The 13,498-nt window shown below is 35.5% G+C and overlaps 1 protein-coding gene across 1 annotated transcript; it reads right to left on the bottom strand.

Moving 5' to 3' along the window:
* Nucleotides 1–5,953: 5,953 nt before the first annotated feature.
* LOC132559339 (high-affinity choline transporter 1-like) lies at nucleotides 5,954–13,198 on the bottom strand. The gene is made up of 8 exons (XM_060223953.1): nucleotides 13,033–13,198; nucleotides 12,742–12,849; nucleotides 12,144–12,299; nucleotides 11,724–11,872; nucleotides 8,978–9,124; nucleotides 7,361–7,490; nucleotides 6,944–7,161; nucleotides 5,954–6,484 (listed from the first exon to the last, which is right to left on the bottom strand). Exons 1-8 carry the CDS (start codon nucleotides 13,196–13,198, stop codon nucleotides 5,954–5,956), a joined length of 1,605 nt encoding a protein of 534 aa, XP_060079936.1.
* Between the last annotated feature and the right edge of the window lie 300 nt (nucleotides 13,199–13,498).

The following is a 13,498-nucleotide window of genomic DNA, read 5'->3' as shown; positions in this document are numbered from 1 at the left end:
TTCCCTTAATTCACTATTTGAACATTTTACATTTTCTGTGACTTCAGTGAACCATATAGAACACAGCAATATTTTTATTGATATATTTGTAACATAGAAAATACAACTCGGCAAAAAGGAGTATTTTATCATTTTTTGAAATCGTGTTTCAAATGTTTCACAATTTTGTGGAAAACTTCAAAGAACGACAAGATACCAGTAAAATGTGGTGTTTTGAAACAGAAAAACATTTGTTAAGTAAAAAAAAATTATGATTTACTGTAAAAAGGTAAATGGTTATTGGATTTTCACAATTATTTTTTGACTCCAGGAAACATTGACCTGTGAGTGGGTGAGGAGAGTCTGCAGTGGGTTTTGTTAAAATGTTGCATTTATTTTTTACAAATGTCCCAGTGTTTAAATATTATATAGAGGGGATTGTAAAACTAGTCATTTATAAAACGTATGTGTTAAAACTAATAGGAAATAGTTTGAACACAACTGAGTGTAAACCATTATGGCAAATTTATCATTTTTTTTCTCAATTTTAAAATCTTTATTTCATAGAAAGATACATATATGAATCTTATATTTTCTTCTCTGCTGATGTGGCAGCTAGTGCACTCTTGAGAATTTATTCTAAATCTGGAATATTTTATAACCCTTAGCAAATACAAATATATTTATTTTTTTATTTATCATGATATTTCATAAATTAGGAACACTATTCATCTTTATAGTAAAACCTGATCAATGCATGTGGTTTTTATATTTGAAGCTGGGTAGCGAAACCTGCAGAACAATCATAGTGGGAAATTTGGGAAGATACCGGGGTATGGGTAAGTTATATTCATGTTTATGTTTGGAAAACTAGGGATGTGGATATTTGTATGATGTTATATAAAAAAAGAAAATAAATTAAAAAAATGAAAAACCTGCTGGATCCACTTAAAAATCCATTGGACCTAAATCTTGGTCAATATGCAGATGATATGTCACAGTTAAAAGACTATAGAAAAAGGAAAACCATACATACTATACTGTTATGAGATTTCTGTGATTGGTTGATAATTACTTATCTGTCTTGTTACAATGTAATTCTCTAGGGAACAAGCATTTTCATTGGCTAATATGTTTATGTTGTCAACTAATAACTAAAAAGATACTGATGTCATTTTGTAACGTCACGTTTGATTGGCCATTTGGGCAGAATAAGAAATATTCAAAGCAAATGGTCCATTTTAAATGTCAAAAATATCGAAGATGGATTAACTTTCTTTGTATTTTTTATGTTATATATTGACCCATAACATGAAAATGGAGTATACTCTTGGCATTAAACCACTTCATAGTTTGTTGAAAGTAAACGCCATTTCTTGTGTTATACCTCAGTAAGTAAAGTTAATCCTGGTGTTTTTGAATGTTTGTTCTTTACTCACAAGTTTTATGATCATTGTAAGCTGTATAGAGCTACTGGGACACCACTAAGGGAAAAAGTGCTCTTTTTTCATTCCTTTTGGTTCTGAATCGTAACCCTTTTAATTCATAAATGATTTTAACCATAAAGTTCAAAGATGGCTGACCACTTATCTTTCCTATCCTATTTCTCTGAATCAGCTTTGGTTAGATACAGACTGAATGAATGTGCATGTGTGTAGTGCTTTGATTGTTATAAGCCTGAATTTACAACAATTCACATTTTTCACCTTACCTTTAAATATTACATGACACTAGATAAAACTGTAACCCTGGTAACAATATGTTAATTGACTGTTTACTATTTTGATTGAAAGATATTTATTTCAGCGGGTTTTTTTTTTTTGTTTTTTGTTTTTTTTTTGGGTTTTTTTTAATGTCCCTTGTTCTGCCTCAATTTTAAATATTTTCATATCATTATTTCACTTTGATTATGTAGGACCTGAATGTATATATATCAACAATTTTTGTATTACTGTAAATTTCTTGATTTTTGTCTATTCTAATTTCGCAAATTGTTTTTCGAAAAGTGATGGATCTAATGAAAAAAGTTATTAAACTTTTGAAAAGTGACGTATTCATGATTTTAAGACAAGTGTTCAGAGATAAATTTCTTATACAGAGTGGCAATATTAGGTTGGTATAAGCAGTATTTTTGCATTTTTAGCATTTTTTGAGTTGGCAACCATGGCAATCACATGTCAGAAATCAAAGAACATTTTTGATCGTCTTTCTAATATCAATGTAATTGTTATTGTAGTATATGTATACATGTAAGGATGTATTTTTCATGACCAGACTGCTTTACCTGTATATCTCAAACATTACCAGTAATTTCTACATTATGAATACAGGAGAACTTGCTTAATATCACGTTCCATTTGCCAGGGGAAAATGTGATAATAAGTGAAATGTGACATTAACAGTTGACATCTTTTTCTCTTTTTACATCTAAACCCAGAACTTTATAATTTTACATTCCATGATTTATCAATGGTGGACGCCAGGCTTTAATTGCTAAATAATTTGTAACAACATTAAACCAATGAAATTAATTTGACAAAATGTTTATAATTCTGACCAATTTTATGTGTCTATTAACCCCGTCTTCCTTTTTAATATAGAATTTATAAATAGCAATGAAGATTGATATATTTTTTTATTGTTAATTGATATGAAAATATCATGGTGCTTTAAAGATCTATGTAATTATTGTCAATATATTTTTATAATCACGTATGTCAAAATAGGGTGTAATTTTAATATATACTCTATGTTGTTTTAATCATCATAAAAGTTTCTGTGATGTATCTTTTTTCATCTTTAATTGATCAAGATTAAAATCCTCTTTATCTATCACAGTAGGATTTGTGTTATTTATGAGCTGTTAAATTCATGTCTTTATCAATTTATTGCATTTCTTTGTCTTTACAAGTCTGTACATGGAAGGCCTGTATTATGAAACATTTTTGATACCTGAACATTTGAAAAAAATGGTAGATAGATTTAAACTTAAATCTTAATGAATGGGGATCTGAAGTTTTTCAGATAACGTGCTTCAGCCCTTACAGAACGTAGTTAAGGGAACAAAATAGAAAGCTGTTGTGTAAAAATGAATCGTTTAAAAATGTAAACTTGAGTGGGTTGTTTTTTCATTATGTAGAGAAGGACTTCTAATGATTCTTAAAACAGGTCACAGTCGCATAATTTCGTTTCATGCATTATTCAGTCTACATTTCCCAGGAAATAAATTGTTCGATACTGCTTTTTTTCGGTCATGCTTGAATTCTGACGAATAATGGTGCTGATTCAGAATACACATCAATTCGATGTGTCGATATCCTATTAACCAATTTAGCTTACCGATAGCACCAGTGCATAACTTCTTACATTGCCCCCCAAAGTGTCACAGACTTAGCAGAACCAAACAATTGTAGAGTATTGATGTAGTCTACTGGATTAACCAAGATTTACATGGCGGTATCGTTGAAGATGCAGAAGGGAACCTTGTTCATTTTGTACTCATCAGTTTGAAATAAGATTCTATTAACATGTCAATGGTTAAGGTTAAAGGTCAAATGTCTCCATTGAACAGTTTTGAAGCAAAAAAAAATCACGTATAAGATACTTGTATCTCATGAATGCCTCAATAGATTTACTTCATATGTTTTTTTTTATATTTCCTCCTGTCGGTTGAGGCACCATAGTTTTTCTAGCTGTGGTTCCTGAAATCAAGGCGATGTTTGGTATACTTCCTCCTGTCGGTTGAAGCACCATAGTTTTTCTAGCTGTGGTTCCTGAAATCAAGGCGATGTTTGGTATACTTCCTCCTGTCGGTTGAAGCACCATAGTTTTTCTAGCTGTGACGTTCTTGACATCAAGACGATGTTTGGTATACTTCCTCCTGTCGGTTGAAGCACCATAGATGTTCTAGCTGTGAAGTTCTTGACATCAAGATGATGTTTTGTATACTTCCTCCTGTCGGTTGGAGCACCAGAGATGTTCTAGCTGTGAAGTTCTTGACATCGAGGCGATGCTTGGTATACTTTCTCCTGTCGGTTGAGGCACCATAGTTTTTCTAGATGTGAAGTTCCTGACATCCAGATGATGTTTGGTATACTTCCTCCTGTCGGTTGAGGCACCATAGTTTTTCTAGCTGTGGTTCCTGAAATCGAGGCGATGTTTGGTATACTTCCTCCTGTCGGTTGAGGCACCATAGTTTTTCTAGCTGTGAAGTTCCCGAAATCGAGGCGATGTTTGGTATACTTCCTCCTGTCGGTTGAAGCGATGTTTGGTATACTTCCTCCTGTCGGTTGAAGCACCATAGTTTTTCTAGCTGTGGTTCCTGAAATCGAGGCGATGTTTGGTATACTTCCTCCTGTCGGATGAAGCACCATAGTTTTTCTAGCTGTGGTTCCCGAAATCGAGGCGATGTTTTGTATACTTCCTCCTGTCGGTTGAAGCACCATAGTTTTTCTAGCTGTGAAGTTCCCGAAATCGAGGCGTTGTTTGGTATACTTTCTCCTGTCGTTTGAAGCACCATAGTTTTTCTAGCTGTGAAGTTCCCGAAATCGAGGCGATGTTTGGTATACTTCCTCCTGTCGTTTGAAGCAACATAGTTTTTCTAGCTGTGAAGTTCCCGAAATCGAGGCGATGTTTGGTATACTTCCTCCTGTCGGTTGAAGCACCATAGTTTTTCTAGCTGTGAAGTTCCCGAAATCGAGGCGATGTTTGGTATACTTCCTCCTGTCGGTTGAAGCACCATAGTTTTTCTAGCTGTGAAGTTCCCGAAATCGAGGCGATGTTTGGTATATTTCTTCCTGTCGGTTGGAGCACCATAGATGTTTGCTGTGACATCGTAGTTGTTGATAATCTGTTTCTAGATACACATTCTCACTTAATCCGAGGTCAAGTTTATGTTTCACAGAACAACAGCTGTCCGGTGATTGTCCATTCACTTGAACCGACCTTGACATCGGCAGACTCATCGCCTTTCATAACAGCCAGTAGTTCTTTTGTTTTTGTCATTTTACTTTTTCAACAAAATGCTTTAACAGCTTGCTATTGACGTAGATACTGTACATCTAAAGGATATGTTCGGGAACACAGGTCTTCCGATGTCAATATTTATACCCCTCTAAATGTCTATTCGATTAAACCCCAGTAACATGTATATTTGCGATCTAATTCTACATCATTACACCCTCCTTACGGAGTGACAAATGATGTATTCGACCTGTCAATATTGTCTCTTGTAAGTATCTGAACTGGAAGTGATAGATCGTCATCTAGGAATGAAAATAATGGTTACTATGGAACATACTAGGTCAGGCAGTTTGTCAACTGCCGACTGACTATGGTTTTTAAGATTTTGTTATTTTTCTTTTTTCGTTCAAAGTAGTGAATATATTGCAGGACCCTTCTGTAAAATATAAGTACAAAAAAGATAGCAGAGTAGCTTATATAGATAATGTATTTCAATGTTTATATTTCATGAATGGTTTTTACAAACATTATTGGCGCCAGAGAAAATGCTACTTTGTGTATGTTTAAACAGCATTAATAAGATCAAGATGTATCGAAATTTTCATGTTTATAGGAAGTAGAAATAAAAAAAAAACACGGCCCCGCTGAGGTTCGAACTGACGACCCGTTGGTTTCTACTCGAAAAATCTACTGCTTGACTAAAGGGAAATTCCTACTTAACCGAAGGTAGTAAGGTATGGATCACAAATCATTTATGACCGAATCAAAATCAATTTCACCTGATGTACATTTCATACAGCACAGTAAAACCTGATGTACATTTCATACAGAACAGTTTTTTACAATAAAATAGTCGATAATTATAAACGTTGTATTAAACTGACTCCGGTTAACAAAAAAGACGTTTTAAATTTTCTGGGATTACAAGTGTTCTGTCGATATTCACACCAGTCAGCTAGGAAATATATCCGATTTTCAAAATTGGTACATTCCTTAATTTCGTGTATGTTTTTCAAGTTGTTAACTTTAAACAAAGATCTGGCTCTGTATTTTTCATAAGAGGTTCTTTCTTATCCAATTCAGTGTCTTCCGTCTTCTCCACAACCTGTTTGTCTGTATAACACCGAAATAAGTCATATCTTTTAGATATCGTCCCGCAAGTAAACAGCCGCTCCGTTACATAGGACACGCCAATGATGGAGAAGAGAGAACACAGCATTGCGAGAGTTTTAAAAGGGAAAAGCTGACCATATTCTTCATGGTACATAGGATAATTGATTAAGGAACCGATATTGAGGAACGGTTCTCCACCTGCAACCCGGAGGAACATACCGATGATAAAGCCAGTTAGACTGCCGTATGTGTTAGCGCATTTAACATAGAGGACGCAGACAAGCTGCGGAAACTGCACGACATACATCAGGTCAGCACACAGTATAAACAATCCGTACACGCTGCCCACTGTGAGGGCAATAATAGCTCCAACAGTGCCCACAACGATTATGGTCACGCGAAGGACCCATACAATCTCTCGCTGAGTTGCCTGGAATTCAACAAATATAGAAGGTATTAGAATTTCAATATGGTATATGGTAAAATAAAAAAAGTACATCATCTGATCATATGTGATGATAACGAACTGCGACAAACAAAACACACACACACCCTCACTCACACACCCTCACACACACACACACACACACACACACACACACACACACACACACACACACACACACACACACACACACACACACAAACACACAACAATCCTCCCATCTTAAAAAAAAACAAACAAGAAATACCCAATAAAACACAGAAACAAAAACCAAGAAACTCTAAAAGACCCCGATATAAAACCACGGCCTTAGATATAGCAGTCTGTTTTTAAAAAAAACCCAAATATTTGGTAAAACGAGACATTTGCATGATTTAGCATTACCTACAGAAAAATTATGTACGTGTAACAAACAAACGTCCATTATAGGTAATCCTAATTTACCTTCGGTCGGAATATATTTTTGTATATATTATTTGCAAATACAGTTCCTGTAGCGAGCACACAGGAATCGGCCGAAGACATAACAGCTGCCGAGACGGCCCCTATACCGACGATGGAGACGGACATAGGGCAGAGGTACTGAAGCACCATGGGGAAAATATGTGTCCACTGTTGGTATTCCAGCGGTATGTTGCCATTGTAGTCAGTTGCATTCCAATCTAAGAAAGAGAAACCATTTTATAGAATTGTACAATGCTCGGTGGTGCGATTTTCATTGAATCGAAATGAATCACTGGCTTCAAATAATTTTTTGGATATTTTCGGTGAAACATGGTATGGTGACTAAAAGGATACAAAAGCATCGCTTATGTAGGCAATATTACATACATGATAAGGGTAGCTAAGGAGTAGGCGTACCTGCAGCAGAACCTATGACCCCGACGATAGCAGGAGGAATCGCAAGGAGAAGAGAGATGACGGCAGCTAACAGAGTAGCATTCCGAGCAAGCGTTGGACTCTTACAGGCCAACACACGCTGGTACAATGCCTAATCCAAGAAAGGTTGTATTATTATCCAACATATTGTTTAAACTCACTCAACAGTGACTCGGTTACCTGCGTATGAAATAGGACATTCGTCATAAGACGCAAGACCTCTGATCATTACCTTTCTTTTTGTGTGACATTTGACAGTGTCCTCTATATTAACATTAGCAATAAATGACCTTTCCGATGACCTTTCCGATTGTCTCAATGTAGAACATTTGAAGGTTACCGCTATATGTTCTTTGAGGTCGTTCCTACCAATGACCTTTAACTGATTGCCTCTATATGACCTTTCTGGTCGTCCCTACCTATGACCTTTAACTGATTGCCTCTATATGACCTTTCTGGTCGTCCCTACCTATGACCTTTAATGATTGCCTCTATATGACCTTTCTGGTCGTCCCTACCTATGACCTTTAATGATTGCCTCTATATGACCTTTCTGGTCGTCCCTACCTATGACCTTTAATGATTGCCTCTATATGACCTTTCTGGTCGTCCCTACCTATGACCTTTAATGATTGCCTCTATATGACCTTTTAGGTTGTCTTTACCTATAACCTTTGTTGATCGGCTCTATTTGATTTTTTCGGTCGTCCCTACTTATGAGCTTGTTGCCTCTACATGACTTTTTTCTGATACGAATAATGACAAGGTATCTAATGTTTTTTGTAATAATAACTAGAAAGTATTTTATAACAGATAAAACCATTTAATGTTACAATGTATTTTTATATTAATTACAGATCATGTGATAGCAGCTACAAAGTATCTAAATATAACTGAAACCATCTAATGCTACAAAGTGTGTAATTATAACTTGAACAATCTACTGCTACAAAGTGTCTTATATAACTGAAACCATCTACTGCTACAAAGTATCTAATATAACTGAAAACATCTACTGCTACAAAGTATCTTATTATAACTGAAAACATCTACTGCTACAAAGTATCTTATTATAACTGAGACCATCTAATGCTACAAAGTGTCTTACTATAACTGAAACCAACTACTGCTACAAAGTATCTTATTATAACTGAAACCATCTAATGCTACAAAGTATCTTACTATAACTGAAACCATCTAATGCTACAAAGTATCTTACTATAACTGAAACCATCTACTGCTACAAAGTATCTTACTATAACTGAAACCATCTACTGCTACAAAGTATCTTATTATAACTGAAATCATCTACTGCTACAAAGTATCTTACTATAACTGAAACCATCTACTGCTACAAAGTATCTTACTATAACTGAAACCATCTACTGCTACAAAGTATCTTATTATAACTGAAACCATCTAATGCTACAAAGTATCTTACTATAACTGAAACCATCTAATGCTACAAAATATCTTACTATAACTGAAACCATCTACTGCTACAAAGTGTCTGATAATATGAAATCGTTTCTCATGGTAACCAAATATAACTTATACTACCACATATATCTATATCCTGCACCGAAGTTGTTGTCTTACCTGCCAAGGCATTCCTCCCATAATCAGCATACAGATTGTATCTATGTAAACTCCTATCATTTCTGGTTCCAGATTTCCAGCCCATGACTCCTTCACACGTGACAAATCAACAACAGGATTCTGGAGGCCGAATGGTATCGCTAGTAGCTGTCAAATCAAATGGTGTGATTTTATTGAGACAGTAAGTTATATGTGAACGCTTTGACTTTGCAGTATACAGGACAGAAGTCTTTGTCGAAATCATTGTGAGGGTCGGTTACATTTGAGTAAGTTACAATAGAAAACTTCATGATTTACATATAGATCAAACAACAAGACGCTAAAACCACTGTGACAAAATTGTGAAAAGCAATGAAGGTATAAAATATTATCTAAAAAACACTGTTAAAACATAACCAAACAAACAAATACACAAAATGAAAACAAACAAACAAACAAACAAAACACAAAAAGAGAGAGAGAAAAAAAACAAAAACAAAACCCCCCAAAAATAAACAAAAAAACAAAAACAAAAAAAAAACAAAAACAAAAACAAAAAAACAAAACAAAAAGAAAACGAAATCAAACAAAAAGAAATAAATTCAAGCTCTGATAAAATGTTTGACATCATTTTAAACATTTCGTATTTAAAGACAGCAAAAGTTCTAAATTCTATAGTGTTACGGACTAAACAATCTGATACAAAACCTTCATATAAAAGTGATACGAGGTTGTACCAGCCACTGCCCCAGGCTAAAATCCCGCTTGCTGTGAGAATAATTGTCTTGAAAGAATATATTAAGGGTATCTGAAGAGGTTATTACACAGGCGCTCCAAACCCATTGAAATGATGATAGATTACCAGGTAGTGTTACAACATTACTGGTTATAATACATACCTACATATGTGTTATACTGTTACCTACCACACACTCATATAAGTGTACCATTCTGGTTCTAATTTCAGCCTTACGTCCCAAAACGGAATTCATTAAAGCGTTCTGGATGATGATGGGGTCCCGAAACGGAATTCATTAAAGCGTTCTAGATGAAGATGGGGTCCCGAAACGGAATTCGTTTAAACGTTCTAAAAGAAGATGGGGTCCCGAAACAGAATTCATTAAAGCGTTCCAGAAGAAGATCGGGTTCCGAAACAGAATTCATTAAAGCAGAAACAGAATTCATTAAAGCGTTCCAGAAGAAGATCGGGTCCCGAAACGGAATCCATTTAAGCGTTCCAGAAGAAGATCGGGTTCTGAAACAGAATTCATTAAAGCGTTCCAGAAGAAGATCGGGTTCCGAAACAGAATTCATTAAAGCGTTCCAGAAGAAGATCGGGTCCCGAAACAGAATTCATTAAAGCGTTCCAGAAGAAGATCGGGTCCCGAAACAGAATTCATTAAAGCGTTCCAGAAGAAGATCGGGTCCCGAAACAGAATTCATTAAAGCGTTCCAGAAGAAGATCGGGTCCCGAAACAGAATTCATTAAAGCGTTCCAGAAGAAGATCGGGTTCCGAAACAGAATTCATCAAAGCGTTCCAGAAGAAGATCGGGTCCCGAAACGGAATCCATTTAAGCATTCCCGAAGAAGATCGGGTTCTGAAACAGAATTCATTAAAGCGTTCCAGAAGAAGATCGGGTTCTGAAACAGAATTCATTAAAGCGTTCCAGAAGAAGACGGGGTCCCGAAACAGAATTCATTAAAGCGTCCTAGAAGAAGATGAGATCCTTGCACTCGCTTAACTTTCACATCCATACCTACATATTTCTCTCTGAATATATTATGTATTTGAAAATTAGTATATAGCTATCTAACATTTGAACTATGACCTTTACCGAGGTATTTGACGAAATCAACAGGTTTGTATGACATTTACGTCTTATTTGGTAATTAATAAAACAAAAATGAGAAAAGAAAACACGAGAAAACTGTTACAAACAAACAGTCTATAATAATGGTTATGTAACAAATTTTTCATTATCTATTGTTGTCATTACAATATTTTTCTGCCTCGAGGAGGTCAAATATGGCGCCATCTTTCCTGCTGTGATAGTAGACCGACCCCGACATAAGAAGTGAAGTGGAGATAACAATGATGATTATTTTTTGTTACACATTCCGATCTAACATAAAATTGATCACATTTTCCAGTAGAATGACAATTCTAGACATCGAATGATATTCTGAACACAGTGACCAACCATCTCGGATATAAACATTGTTCAATTTTCGGCTTCTGTATAATTTTTTCATCATGTAACTTTATGTGACTAATAGACAAGTCAAAGAAGTTATGATATATATATAAATGTGAAGGCTGAATGTCAAATTTACAAGCCACAGACAATGGGAACATTTAGTACGATGGAGACGCACTGGATGCCATTATCATACTCATCGACAGGAAAGATGATTGAAGTTATATATAATGATCTATTTACATGTATCAGGTTTGACTTTTCAAACCCATGTATATCACATGGACTGTTGTCTAGTAGATGTAATATGGAACGATTTAGGGTAAAGACTATGGTGGTATTTTATCCCGTGCAAAATGAACATAACTGCCATCGTACTTAACATGGGTCATGGAAGCAACGCTGATTTAAAGTCAGATGAGTACAGCGGAGATTGTTCGTTAGTATAATAGGTTACAAACCAATGAAGCGCCTTGTTTCAACAATTTAGAATTAAGATATATGTTTCTTCTGATATCATGAAGTGTGAAAAACATACGTGTATGGGGTCATAGAGGACGCTACCTACCAAGCCAACTGCCATGAAGAAGAGCTGTATGACGTCAGTGTAAGCTACGGCGTAGAGACCACCGAAAAAGGTATAGACGACGGCCACACAAGCAGACACGATAACGGACATGGTCATATCAAGACCAAGAACTATGGAAAGTGTCGTACCTAGGAACCGGAAATACGTCATAACATAAGTTCAATACAAGAAAATGACTGATATTGATATCAAACATATCTAAAAACCAACAATAGTGCTTAAAACAAAATATTAACACAAAATAATGAGGACGTTGTGTAACTCCTTGTAGTATTTTGAAAGTATTTTAACATTAAATCGATATCAGGGATAAAAAAAATTCTTAATGAGGTGTCGAATTAGTTTAAAGTTCATCTCGGAAGTACAATATTAAATACACGATGGTTAGTTTTATGATACCTAAAGCTCCTAGTATGGCTGCCTCCCAAAATAAGTCTCCCATCAACTCGGGGAAGAAGAGCAGACCGCCCATTTTCTCGCCATACTTTTGCTGGAACGGGTCAAAGATGGTCGAGTATTCCATACGCCGGACTTTAGGTGCAATTACTACACCAGCTAAAACATAAAAAAAAATTAATATAAAACCAAAGTACACATCTTTAAACAAATCTGACTGAAAAAAACACGTTTAAATATTTACCATTTCCAGTAATATTTGCAATATTTACGCCAATGATAATACATATTTCAGGGTGGTTAGGAAATTCCTGCTGTGCTTCAAGGCATTGTTGTATTTGGTACGAAGAATTTCAAACACATGATTTGGACTTCGAATTGATAATTGATGTGTTTATCATTCAGAATAATTCACATTATATCAGTACAAAAACTTATCTGTTGTCTTCTGTAAAAGTACTTAATTTGGTACTATCAAATTTTCGCGCACTGTTTTAACAAATCAGCGCAATGATTAATTAGCACATATGTATTCTACTGTATTCCAAACCCACGTCTGTATTATTACACTCAAATGATACATTCATCACAATTGTCTTACCAATCGCCATGCCAATATTGTAGCCTATGGGTCCGATCGCCCAGACCAATCCGTCTCTTCCCATAGCCTCGGCTGTTCCGTTGATATAGCCACCTCCGACCATGGTAGCTAATGGAAGGTAGAACGGTTATACTATACCATTAAACAATTATATTGCTTGATCGCTTTTTTAAAAAAAATGTTCAATACAGGAAAATTCCTGCAAATAGCAAGTTCTGCTAAATCCAGTGTAAAATGTCCAGATGAAATTTGTACGTGGAAAATATTGAGAAATTGGAATCTAGTACTTACCAGCTGTGGTGAAACTGGCCACAAACAGACCGAAGCTCCTGTTGGCGACGAAGAGTTCCTCAGCATCATTGGTTTTTGTACTCTTACGTCCAGCAACGATGCCAATGATGAGTATGATTACATAAAACACTCCTATAACCACCAACCCGATAACGTTCACTGCCATCTTTCAAGGGTTCGTCCTCAAAATACGAAGATGAATATTTTGTCGAGGCCGAGATCACCTCCAGGTCTATGCGGGTGCCCTCTTTAAAGATATGATAAACTGTATAGTAATTTGATATGGAAATAAACGTTGTGTATGTATGTCACGTAGTAGGAGAGATCTGTGCTGTAGCCAGTAGCCAGCAAAAACACTGTGACACGAACATTTTGGTTTAAGCGAAATGAATGCACAGAGTGTACACCTACAGAGAAATTAATGATTTACAAGAATATTTGCAAAAACAATCGCTCAGTCGCGCAT

This window comes from Ylistrum balloti, unplaced genomic scaffold (assembly GCF_031769215.1).
Source record: "Ylistrum balloti isolate Yb309-2 unplaced genomic scaffold, AGI_CSIRO_Ybal_v1 Utg370892, whole genome shotgun sequence".
NCBI lineage: Eukaryota > Metazoa > Mollusca > Bivalvia > Pectinida > Pectinidae > Ylistrum > Ylistrum balloti.
The sequence above is the reverse complement of the archived record's forward strand: the minus strand, read 5'-3'. Positions and strand labels throughout refer to the sequence as shown.

Bases quoted from the DNA above. Each gene is read 5' to 3' on its own strand.
- LOC132559339 (XM_060223953.1), bottom strand. From the start codon at position 13,198: ATGGCAGTGAACGTTATCGGGTTGGTGGTTATAGGAGTGTTTTATGTA. The intron at 12,300-12,741 runs GTAAGACAATTG...TTTATGTTTTAG, and splicing joins CAATATTGGCATGGCGATTG to CTGGTGTAGTAATTGCACCT. The intron at 7,491-8,977 runs GTAAGACAACAA...TTCTTGGATTAG, and splicing joins TGGGAGGAATGCCTTGGCAG to GCATTGTACCAGCGTGTGTT.